The following is a 12,767-nucleotide window of genomic DNA, read 5'->3' as shown; positions in this document are numbered from 1 at the left end:
CTCAAAATCTAACCCCGCCTACACCACAGCTTTCTGGGTACATAGTCTATTGCTCATCAGAGGAGGGGGCGTGGTCAGACCAGGGCTCACATTCACTGTGGTCCAGTCAGTGATCATCTCCTACTGATAAAACCTTCATTCTAAGTAAACAACAGCACACAGCCTGATAAGTGACACATCATTGAATTCAGTGTTTTAACCTTTTAACCCGACATCATGTTGTCAGATTACAAAGCAAAAACCTGCTGACATATTCCCTTTAAGGAAAAGGATGGGAACAAGCACCGCCTATAAATTAAACGGGTTGTCTGGTCTAGAATGTGCTGCTCCCCATTTAGTGTATTCAACCGTTCTGGCCAGGAGTATGCATATTGCATACTTGAACGCCATTCCCAGCACAGACTCCGGGCAAATCCTCGTAGCGCACACTGCATGCGCTGGGAGGATTCACAAGTCTGTAGTCATAGGGAGTGACTGCAGAACTGTCATTCTAGACCAGACAACCCCTTTAAGTTAAGAGTCAAAAACAGCAAGAAATGGAGTAGAGACAGCACTAGTAACCCTATAATATTGTTGCTTTATATATTATAGGGTCACCAGTGCCGTCTCTCCACTATTTCTTGCTCTTTTTTTTTTTAATCTGTTATTGGATTTATACACTGTACCAATACTGGAATTATACCTTGGATTTATACACCGCACTATTAATGGATTTATACACGCACTATTATTGGCTTTATACCTTGCCTTTTGTCTGTCTCCTGCCAATTTCTTTCACGGGTTCCTCCACAGTAGAGCTCTCAATCCCACTATCTAGCCCAGAAGCGGATGTCACTTCACTCCTTTCCTCTTCCACTGTACACATCCAGTCCTTCACCTTCTGGGCCTGAGAAGGAGACAGCCCTCCCTCTGACAAAAAGTCCATAAGAAGGAGGTAACCTGTGTCTGTACAAGTCCTATAATGTGCGCACTCTGCCATTAGTCGGGACACATGATCTTCCGTAGACCTTCGGGCCACGTACTTAGAAGGGTCAAATCTATTTAGAATTCGTGTTTTTGATCGATGTCTCTGCTCGAGGGCGCGCTGCAGAGACTTTATCTGATGCTGCAGGTCTTCCACACGTTCGGCATCTTTCTTACAGTTGATAGTTGCTTTATTTTTAATATTCTGCGCACGGTTGGCATAGTTCAGGGTGTTCAAAGTTTCATCAAAGTCTGAAGCTGAAGGACTAATGCAACAAATCATAACAGTCTTGGCATTTCCTCCAAGGGAATCCTTCAAGATCCTATAAAGAAAGGACACGCGATCTATTCATTACACAATAAAAAGTAGCCAAGGTAGAGAAAAACAAAAACATTCTGAAAATAAATGATAACAAAGATGTCAGGGAAAATTCATTCTAAATGTGGACACCTAATACTGGAAAGGAATTTTGTATATGGACATGTTCACACTAAGCAAATGCGAACAAAACCCCCTGCAAAGTAAAATAGAGGCTATAAACTCAGACATAATTGGAGTCGGGGGAAAAGACTGCAGCAGAACCCCAGTTAGATTTTGACAGGTATTACTTTTTAAGAATATGTACCTGTGTCTGCATTAACGGTTCAGAAAAATACTATATAAATACACATGTAACCAGTAATACGCTGGGGGCTTCAGAACACTATTACTACATAAATCCCCTTTACTCAAATTGTTCTGAAATACACTTATTAATTGGAAAAAAAATAAATGTATGCACTTTTATTATCACAGTCTTAGACTTTTACTGGTGAAATACCCTACCTCATATGATAGAAATATTACTGATGCTCAGTGTATGCTTTATATAGGCCAAATTTTCACCAAATTAAATACAGAAGCAAAAAAAACATATAAACAATAAACTTGAATTTTGGAAAATGCTTTTGTTTCTCAACAGATCATGGAGGGAAAAAAAGCCAAGCACTAGACAAAAGGCTTGGAAACCTATGGCTCAGATATACATTTATGTAACTTCTTCCACCTTAAGTAAAATGAATAAAGATCAGTCCCAACAGTTACATTTTGGTCCTTATTCACTGTTACTTCAAAAGTAGAGCAAAAGCTCCCATCTAAAGCTGCACGCTAGCTTATGGGTACACACACATGAGCAGCAGGCTAAAGACAAGAGCAACCATAGGTTAATCACAATTTCAACATGCCCTCCTGTGTGTGCAGACAACGGGAAGGGAAGAGAAGAGGGTGTGTGCTTGCTTCGGCAGCACATACACTAAAACTGGAACGAAGAAAAGATTAGCATGGCCCCTGAGGAAGGATGACACGCAAATTCGTGAAGTGTTCCATAAAAATAAAAAAAAGAGAGAAGAGGGTGTAATGGTACACACCGTGCACAGTAACAGTGCGGCACTGTGGTGCATCATACTGTATATCAAGCTCACTGCTTCCATGAAGGCGAGATTAAACCTTCACGATGCATCGGGAGGAGGAAAAAGAAAATAATGAAGCTCTGAAATAGGAGCACCAAAAAGCACTTTTCCCTGGGCAATTATAATGTAAAAAGCCCATGGCAGCCAACACCAGAACAATCCAATGATTGCTAGTCAGGAAAGCATTTGATCAGTTAAACAACAAACCATGAACATGCTGTAACCATTAGGCGTTTGATAGTACCTGGTGATCTTGGAATCTCTGTATGGGATATGGCTCCCTTTCCTCTTTGGGTCCCCAAGGGCGCTGATGACGTTACCCAGGGCTAGTAACCCAGAGTTGATCTGAATGCTTTCTTTCAGCCTCTCCCCAGTATTGCCCGTTTTCAGTATACGTTCAGACCCAGCCAGGTCTACAAAGTGGAACTTGGAAGACAGGACCTGGCCAATTGCTAGACCTGGACCATCCTCACCATTGGTCATTCTGGTGACTCGACCAATTACTCTCCTCTGTTCCATGGTGACAGTGAAGATGGTATGTGAGCGGCTAGACAGAGTATTCACTTGAGTAGCTCCTGTATGCTTAGCAGTATTGCCTATTTCTAGAAGGCTTAGCACTTCATCAAGTCCTTCCACTTCTGTCTCCTTTACGCCACACAACACTAGAGAAAAGAAAAACATGAAATTATGCGAAACATAGAAGCAGTTGTGAATGTTTCCTTTACACTGCTCTACTCTGATGAGTCCCTTTTAGGAGCCAATTAACCTTGGCATGATTTATAGTGTGAGAAGAAAGCAAAGAACCTGGAAGAAACCTAGGTAAATATAGTTCTGGTAATAGTTCAGCCCAGGACTCCAGTGGTGCGTGTCAGCAGTGCTGCCCACTAATAGCAGCTTTTCCCATTACTCTTTCATGCAATATTAAGGCTATAGCTTCATGGCTGTGAGAAATGAAGACCGTAATGTCATATTGCTAAAATTACAACTAATGAAAGCGAATGTAGTTGAAATCCGGCAGGTTTGGATTCTGGGCAACTGCCAAGCTGCAGTCTCAATGCGACCACATGTACAAGTATTATTGTTATTTAAGATTTAACAGCACAATATTAAACTGAATGATGTCAGTCACAGTGTAGCCATAGCTTTATGCTACATACACAATTGTATCTTGAGTACAGATACCTGAAAAACAAAAAAAGGAAAGATCTTAAAAGTATGTGCACAGTGTGTCATTTAGTCGCTGGTGCAGCCTAAGAGTTTTTCCAGGCAAAGCCGGTCCGGGATAACACGAGCGGTCATTTTCCTGAGGCGGCTTTGCCATCACTGTTGTGGAGGTTTTCACTCTATACTGTTAAAGAGAAACTGCTCCCTGATACATGTGGCCCAATCCGTGGCTGCGGCATTTCAGTAAAGAACATACTTTAATAGGTGGCTTCTCCCTACCTGCTGCCCTGCAGTAACAGGTCTGTCCCTATACATGCACGTAGGCAGAGACCTGTCAATCCAGGGTAGCGGGTGAGAAGAAGCTGCTGAGGACCCACCCGTCTGACTAATTTATAGTACGGTCTCAGCAGCTATTAAAGTATTGTAAGATAGCTCACAGACACATAGTTGATGGGAGGTATGCATCACAGAGATGGTTGTCATCTGTGATGTAATCCTGGAATGTTGCTCTAGTGCATCTAAGCACTAAGAGGATTGTTTGGTGCTCTGGGCCAGCTTTTACGGGTAGCCGGAGAGATGGGCGGGTCTGGCTACCCACATTCCTCATGTCTGGGTGTGGTTAACAAGATAAAATGGAGGCCATTGTTTGGCACATGGTCTGTGTTTAGAGGGAAAAGGACTCCTGTGTGTTGTTGTCTCCAGATTGAGCCAGGGTACTAGACACTATCCAGCCTGTGTGCACACAGGACTGGCTAACTAGAGACTTTGCCTAAAAGACTGTTTGCTTTTTTTGCCTGCACCAAAGGCTGTTTGCTTTCCTTTATACTTATGAACAATTTATGAAATAATAAACTGACATGGACATTTGAATGAAAACCGCTTCCTGTTTGCCTCCCGACGCACCCAAGTGAGTAGAAACCCTACAATTGGTGTTAGAAGTGCGGGCAGTGTTCCCAGCAGACACGTGTGACTGCTACAAGACGTACTGCATATCCTGGGTGATGTCTGCCACAAGCCAGCAAGCGACGCCATTCAAGATGGAGGACCTGATGCAAGCACAACACCAGCAATTGTTACAGCAGCACAGGGAGCAGCAGCAACAACAAATGGCGCAACAGGAGACAAGTAAGCGGCTTATGCAGCAGCTCCAACAGGACCAAGGACCAGCACTGTCAGCCGCAAACAAATTGATTTGCTCACAGAGGCGATTCGACCGATGGACCGGTTTGTGCATTCCCTGTCGAGGCCAATACAGACTTGGGTTGCCCAGGGTGATCCCCGGAATGCCGATGAACTGATCGGACTAGTCGAGAGATATCAGGTGGTTGAGGGTTCCTTGGGAAGGCAGCCCACTCCATACTGGGGATCCCAACAGGGGGCGGAAGCCCAAAAGGGGGTGCGGCATCCAAGGTCCAAAGGGGAGGGGGAGGTAATGCCAAAGGTGCCTACGGTTGATATCATATGCTGGAAATGTCACGGCCCAGGACATATAGCCGCCCGTTGTCCCCTGACCCCCGAGCAGATGGAGTGCAGCCTCGGACGCCGCTGTTCATAGTATGCGTATCCGGCCTGCAGTGTGAACTGTTCATTCAGCGAGGGGTCACAAGCTTGTCCCGTGAAGGTAAATGGTTGGCAGGTAACTGGATTGTTAAACTAAGGGAGTCTGGTGACTCTTGTGAGAGCCACACTTCCTCTCCAACTGATCCCAGGGAAGAAGTTTGGCGTCCGCTGCATTCATGGTGATGCTAAAGACTATCCGGTGGCCAGAGTAAACACTGAAACGGCCCACGGTACTGAGTCCCACAAAGTCAGCGTCGTCCGGGACTTGTTGCACCCCATTATTATAGGACGGAACGTTCGTTTGTTTCGGGGATCTGTGGGGGAAGGGTTCAGGGTTCGGTGGCTTGGATATGAAACTGGTTAAGCCTAAGGAGGTATTACAACACCCAGAGTCGGACGGGTTTCCCTTCTGTGTTCTTGTGGGGGATTAGGAGGTAGTGTCCCCTGAGACTGACATTCCTGAGTTAGGGGTGACCAGCGAGCATTTTGGGTCCACCCAACATAGGGACCTAACTCTGAGGGAAGCCTTTAACAATGTCACAGTCATAAATGGTATTGCACAGGAGTCGGGGTTGACACAAGATTTCTATATTTTATGTTGAGTGGGGACTTGTTGTACCGGGTTACAAAAGTAAGGGAGGAGCTTGTGGAAGTTATTGGTGTCGGGGCCCTATAGACAGAGGGTGTTGGACATGGCCCATTCACATGTCTTGGGTGGCCATCGAGGAGTGGAAAAACCACAGGAACGGATCATGAAGAAGTTCTACTGGCCCGGGAAATATTAAAGTATTGCAGCTCTTGCCCTACATGCTAGTTACCCGCCCCCACCTCTCACTTGGAAGTCCCCTCGTCCCATTGCCCATCATTGAAGTGCCGTTCGAGAGAATTGCTATGGACTTGGTCGGTCCCCTGGTTAAATCTGCTTGTGGGTATCAATATATATTGGTCATCTTGGACTATGCCACCTGCTATCCCCCTAAGAAATTCCTCCCCCAAGAGTATAGCTCGCGAATTGGTCCACGTTTTTTCCGGGACAGGGTTACCAAAGGAGATTCTGACCAACCAGGAAACACCGTTTATGAGTAAGGTGATGAGGGAATTGTGTTAAGCCCAGCAAATCTCCCAACTGAGAACATCAGTATACCATCCTCAGACAGATGGCTTCATGGAAAGATTCAACAAAACTGTGAAGAGTATGCTGAGGAAGGTCATAGAAAAGGACGGTAGAGACTGGGACTGTCTCCTATAGTATCTGTTGTTCTCTATCCGAGAGGTTCCACAGGCCTCTACTGGGTTCTCGCCATTTGAACTCCTGTATGGCCGACATCCGCGGGGTCTCCTAGATAGCAAAGGAAATCTGGGAAGTCAAAGTCATGCCCCATAGGAGTGTCATCGAGCACGTCGCACTGATGCAGGAGAGGACTGTGAAGGTGATGCCCATCGTAAAAGGACATCTCCTCCAGACACAAGAGGCTCAGGCCAGGGTCTACAACCGCTCAGCAAGAGTGAGGCAGTTCAATTCTGGAGCCCGAATCCTTGTGCTAATTCCTACAGTGGAGAGTAAATTCCTGGCCAAGTGACAAGGGCCATATGAGGTGGTGGAGAAGCTTGGTGAACTATAAGCTTCATCAACCAGGAAGACTTAACCAAACCAGATCTACCACGTCAATCTCATCGTGCATGTTGAAACGCTGTGCTTGCTGGGCAAGCCGGAAGGTGAGGTTGGAGGAGTCACAATAGCTGAGACGCTGTCGAAGGCCCAAAAACAGCAGTGTCGGGGAATTGCCAGGGTGCACAAAGGTCATAGAACACAAGGTTCTGATGGAGCCACATGTGCGGGTGAACTTGAAGCTCTATCAAATTCCCGACGAGAATTGATCTCCAAGGAAGTGGATCTTATGTTGAAACATTGAGGAATCCAAGAGAGATTGGTTGAGCCCGATTGTCCTGGTTCCAAAACCCAATGGCGAATGCAGATTCTGCAACGACTATAGGAAGTTGAATGTGGTCTCCAAATTCGACACATATCCGATGCCGCATGTCGATGAGCTGATCGACAGACTTGGGCCAGCAAGGTACATAACCACCTTGGATTTAATAAAGGGATATTGGCAGATCCCAGTGTCACAGGGAGCCAAGGAGAAGACTGCGTCTATGTCCGATGGGTACTTCCAAAATGTCCGGAATCTGTTTGGTTTACAGGGGGCCCTGGCCACCTTCCAGAAGCCATGGACCGAATCCTTACACCCCATAAGAAACACGCCGTGGCATACCTGAACGATATTATAATCTTCAGCCCAGACTAGGGAAGTCATCTGGAAAAGGTCCAGGCGGTGTTTGATGCCCTAAGGAAGGCAGGGTTTTCAATAAATCAAAAAAAAAAAAGTGCCATGGATAAAGACGAAGCCAAATACTTGGGATATGTAGTGGGTAGAGACGAGATGAAACCCCAAATCAGTAAAGCGGAGGCAATCCAAACCTGGCCGAGACCGCTGTAGAAGAAACAAGTTAGAGCCTTTCTAGGAATTGTGGGATACCACAGGTTTCATCCCAATCTTCGCCATGATGGCCGCACCCCTGACTGACCTCCTTAAGGGGACAAAATCAGCAGTGGCCAAATGGTCTGCTGAGACGGCCTTTCAAGAAATGAAAGGGGCTCTTTGTAAACAACCGGTTCTGGTTGCCCCCCAACTTCAAGAGGGAATTTATACTCCAAACAGATGCCTCAGATGTCGGTGTAGAAGCTATCCTTTCCCAGGAGATACACGGGGAGGAGCACCCTGTTCTCTACCTGAGTAGGAAGCTATCCTCATATGAGAAAAATTATTCTGTCATAGAAAAGGAATGCTTGGCCATAAAGTGGGCGGTGGACACGTTAAGTTACTATCTGTTGGGACAAAAGTTTAAATTGGTATCGGACCATGCCCCACTCAGGTGGATGAGGGAGAAAAAAGGGAAAAATGTCATCTGCTGGTTTTTAGCCCCACAGGATTTCAGCTTCCCTGTGGAACATAGAGACGGGAAGCTACATGAGAATGCTGATGCCCTCTTGAGAATCCCCTGTCTAGTAGCAGAAGGTGCCAAGCCCCACGACTTTAGGTAAAGGGGGGGAGGTATGTAAGATAGCTCACAGACACATAGTTGATGGGAGGAATTTATCACAAAGATGGTTGTCATCTGTGATCTACTCCTGGAATGTTGCTCTAGTGCATCTAAGCACTAAGAGGATTGTTTGGTGTTCTGGGCCAGCTTTTATGGGTAGCCGGAGATATGGGCGGGTCTTGCTATCCACATACCTCATCTCTGGGTGTGGTTAACAAGATAAAATGAAGGCTGTTGTTTGACACATGGTCTATGTTTGGAGGGAAAAGGCCTCCTGTGTGCTGTTGTCTCCAGACTGAGATAGGGTACTGGAAGCTATTCAGCCTGTGTGCCCAGAGGAATTGGCTAACTAGAGACTTTGCCTAAAGGACTGTTTGCTTTGTTTTGCCTGCACCAAAGGCTGTTTGTTTTCCTTTATACTTATGAACAGCTTATGAAGTAATAAACCGATTTGGACATTTGAATGAAAACCGCTTCCTGTTTGCCTCCTGACGCACCCAAGTGAGTAGAAAACCCTACAGTATGTGGCGTTTCACAGAAAAACATATCTGGTTGTGTTCATACAGCCAGTGCCTGATACATGTTACACACAGATTGAACAGAATGCATCAGTGTCAGGTTTTCTTTAGTATAGAGAGCAGGCGGCTTCCCAGCAAAAGCAGCCTGAAGAATGAGCATGTCACTTCTTTTAACCACTTCAGGGTTTCCGAATCATGAATAGTTTCTGAAATATGACATAAGATGAAACTTGTCAACCGCAATGGGCACTTCTTCAGGCAGATTCCAGGTGGAATATGCCAAAAAAGACGCTGTGTGCACATACCCTTATAAGAAATTTTCCAACATGTGTCATATCAGACATTGATGGTTTCCCAAATGTATTCCGATTGCTGGATCAAATGAAAATATTTATTAATGTGTAGCTTGTATTGATTGATCTTATTGCTTTCTTTCATCCATTCTATAAAATTTCATAACTTGTCACGGCATATTACACTGTCTATTCAGCTAAAGGGAGTCTGTCAGCAAAAATAAATTATCAAAACCAAGCACAATACAACCTTGGTACAGCCGAGCACTTCAGGGCACCTTCCCACCTATTTGTTTTCTGTCTACCTTCCTCTGGCTCCTACAAAGCCAGAATTCTCATTCGAAGAAGAGAAAGCATAGATAGATAGAAAACAAATAGGTGGTAATGTGCACTGAACTACTTGCTCACAATTAAGGAGCACCAAGCACCTGTGCTTGGTTTCAACAGCTACTACTTTGTGCTAACAGACTGAGGCCAGACAATGTTCACAGTGACTCATTCAGCTTCATTCAAGTGAATGGTTCCGTCGGGATTGAAGTCAGTATACACTTTTTTAGGGGATTCCAACGAAAACTTAAGCATAGTGCTCGGTGTAAAGTAATGTATAAGTGTGAACCTAACCATACCAAAAAATTAGCACATTATTTCAAACCAGTGTACTGAAAATTGCTCTGACACAAGAGGACAGGTGTCTGTAAAGCAGACCGTCATTACTTACCGATGTTGCCTTTATCATCCTCTCTGATAAGAATGTCTTTACTAGATGTCTGCACTTCGAGAAGATCTCTAAACTCCTCTTTGTACACCTCCAGGTAGGACACTCGGATTGTGTAGTCAATCAGATCGTTCTCATCAACTAGTTTAAAGATTTCCGCCATCGCACGTGGAATAATGCCTTGCTCATCATCTGAGATAGAAGCTGAAATGAAACAATTTCACAAGGAGGGATCTAATTAATAACTATACATGTCAGGATATTGGTGTAAAAAAGTTGAAAATTATGGAGGACTCCATGTTTATGGAATAATGAGCAACATTTCCCTACTTTATGCAGTTGTCACCAACTTTTTCAAAAGTTGTGGAGAGAGGTTAAGTGAAGCTCATTAAATTGGACAAATTATAATCGCAAATCTACAACTCACGGGCTGGCATAGATCTGACATTCAGATGTATAGACAGATGGCAAAGAACCTCTTAAGAAATTGGCTAGCATTACAACTGGTGTATGAAAAGCAATAGATTGCCCCTTAGTTGCTCTATTATTAAAATTAGGCCGATTTCACACATCTGACATTCACAGTTTAATTACGGACCACACTGCTCATACTGGCAACAGGTATACTGAACTCAACAGTCTCATATACGCCAATGAGATTGTTATAGACCCATGGCCGGTCCAGATATTGCGGTCTGTACTCAGACAACGAATGTCACACGTGTAAAACCGACTTTAGCAATAAAATGCAATTAGGTGATAAAAAGCAAAAAAAAAATAGTCTTTCTATTCAGGACTGTGCACTTGATACTCACATATGCTTGCCTCTCCAATGGTATAGGTTTTCCCAGACCCTGTCTGCCCATAAGCAACCACAGTAACATTGAAGCCTTGAAAAAATGATTCAAGCAGTGACTGTACACAGCAATTGTATGCAATCTCCTGGCTGCAGGCTTCATCCAACACATCTTGAAACTCAAAATGTCTATTGTTGCCAAGGGTTAATGCCTTCTGATCAGGATCAATATGCACACAGGACTGCTGACCGTGCAGGACCTCCTTCGGAAGCAGTGGCCGGACTCTGACAGCCACACATACTGCCGTCTCTTCTGCACGAACATGCTGAAGCTTAGGACCCATGAGATCCAGTGCTGTGTAAACAAATATATGTACATGAAAACAATATTTTTTTAGCGCTTTGACAATTTTTTCACTATGAAGACACCAACGAAAATTCTTGTAAATGCGTCATCTGTCCAAATCAGTCATGTTATGTAGATTTCTGCAGCTCTGTCACTTATTGGTGCATGCTAACATGACTGTAGAGAGCAGGTTCTCCTATTTTGACTAGATCTATCCGGAAGGCCAGCAGCGGTACAAAGATCAGTGTCACGGTGTGTAATGTTTGGCCATTTAATCCAGAGAAGTGGTTGGGCTTTATCTTACTTGGCATCTTGTATGACAAAAATGTGCGCTGTGTGGCGGTAGGTAAGCTAGAAGGGTGCGCTGTGTGGCGGTAGGTAAGCTAGAAGGGTGCGCTGTGTGGCGGTAGGTAAGCTAGAAGGGTGTGCTGTGTGGCGGTAGGTAAGCTAGAAGGGTGCGCTGTGTGGCGGTAGGCAAACTAGAAGGGTGCGCTGTGTGGCGGTAGGCAAACTAGAAGGGTGCGCTGTGTGGCGGTAGGCAAACTAGAAGGGTGCGCTGTGTGGCGGTAGGCAAACTAGAAGGGTGCGCTGTGTGGCGGTAGGCAAACTAGAAGGGTGCGCTGTGTGGCGGTAGGCAAACTAGAAGGGTGCGCTGTGTGGCGGTAGGCAAACTAGAAGGGTGCACTTTGTGGTAGTAGGTTATCTAAGTGGCTGCAGATAGAATAGGCAATCCCTGATTGAAGATCACTAATAATGGCAATGATCTATCTACCAACTTTGACCTTATAGCAATTGCAAACTACAACTATCAGACACAGTAAAGTCAATACTGTCAGGGCATGCTGGGCGTTGTAGTTTTACAACGAGGTCAATGTCGCCGGTTGCCCTACATCACAGTACAGTTATTAGTCTCAGGCGTGGTGTAATAATACTCCATACTGGTGCACGGCTGTAAACGCCTCCTATTGTGCAGCCTCCTGCACGGGACTATTGTAGTCACAGACCCCAACCACGTCCTGTACCCCGCTATTAATAGATAAGTATCCGGATCCGCGCTGCCAACCTGCACTGGTCACAGACCCCCGAAATCCCAATCCGGGGGACCCTAAACAGCAGCGAACATCACTGAGGGCAAGCGCTCCACCGCATCACTCCGCTGCAGCCGCGCCACCTAGCGGCGCGCACTGGAGATACGGGTCCGGTCGGAAACACTTATCTGCCTCCCTCTGCCCGGCTGACTCTATGGTTCCACGACTTTCCGACTCCTCTTGCAGCCGCTCTCTGCACAGGGGAAAGAGATCTCTCGTCTTCTGCATGAAGCTCTAAAGCAATGGGAGGACAAGTATTTCCGTGTATATTCAGTGCTATATATTGTCGTGATTGCAGCTAGAAGCTCATATAGCAGGAAGAACTGTGTCTGCACTAAAAATACTATCAGGCAAAAAGTAATAATTATCCCCATATTTAAAAGGCTGGAGCTACCGCCATCATCTACTGGCATGTAGCTATACACAATGTCAGGGACAGGTTACATAGGTTAGTGGTTACCTGTAGATTGCACTATTAACTCTGCACTCTTCATTCATTGTCAGATCCCCTGATTTGCAATACAATCTACGTTATTATTGTTTATTTATGGAGCACCATTGATTCCATGGTGCTGTACATGAGAAGGGGGTTACATACAAAACACAGAAATTACAATGAACAAACTAATAGTGACAGACCGGTACATAGGGGAGAGGGCCCTGCCCTTCCCGCCTTACATTCTACTCCAGACCTGGGCAAAGTGCAGCCCCTGGGCCACATTGTTCCTGTCTGACCGAGACAGCTGAGGGCCTGAAAACACTGGCCCACGTGT

At 45.3% G+C, this 12,767-nt stretch overlaps 1 protein-coding gene and 1 non-coding gene across 2 annotated transcripts in view; one reads left to right on the top strand and one right to left on the bottom strand.

The window, feature by feature from the left end:
* The window catches only part of KIF7 (kinesin family member 7), an 81,738-nt gene extending 69,640 nt beyond the window's left edge, over positions 1-12,098 (bottom strand). The window contains exons 1-5 of the mRNA XM_073653251.1: positions 11,970-12,098; positions 10,580-10,915; positions 9,768-9,968; positions 2,657-3,074; positions 743-1,286 (exon numbers count right to left, since the gene is read on the bottom strand). Coding sequence (XP_073509352.1) covers positions 743-1,286; positions 2,657-3,074; positions 9,768-9,968; positions 10,580-10,904 — 1,488 coding nt within the window. The 5' untranslated portion in view covers positions 10,905-10,915; positions 11,970-12,098. The remainder of the gene's footprint in view (positions 1-742; positions 1,287-2,656; positions 3,075-9,767; positions 9,969-10,579; positions 10,916-11,969) is intronic.
* LOC141168022 (U6 spliceosomal RNA) lies at positions 2,232-2,335 on the top strand. The gene has a single exon (XR_012251779.1). It is a non-coding gene; the product is annotated as a U6 spliceosomal RNA (small nuclear RNA).
* Positions 12,099-12,767: the final 669 nt, after the last annotated feature.

This window comes from Phyllobates terribilis, unplaced genomic scaffold (genome assembly GCF_046119375.1).
Source record: "Phyllobates terribilis strain yellow unplaced genomic scaffold, ASM4611937v1 Scaffold_11__3_contigs__length_659146591, whole genome shotgun sequence".
NCBI classification, from domain to species: domain Eukaryota; kingdom Metazoa; phylum Chordata; class Amphibia; order Anura; family Dendrobatidae; genus Phyllobates; species Phyllobates terribilis.
The sequence above is the reverse complement of the archived record's forward strand: the minus strand, read 5'-3'. Positions and strand labels throughout refer to the sequence as shown.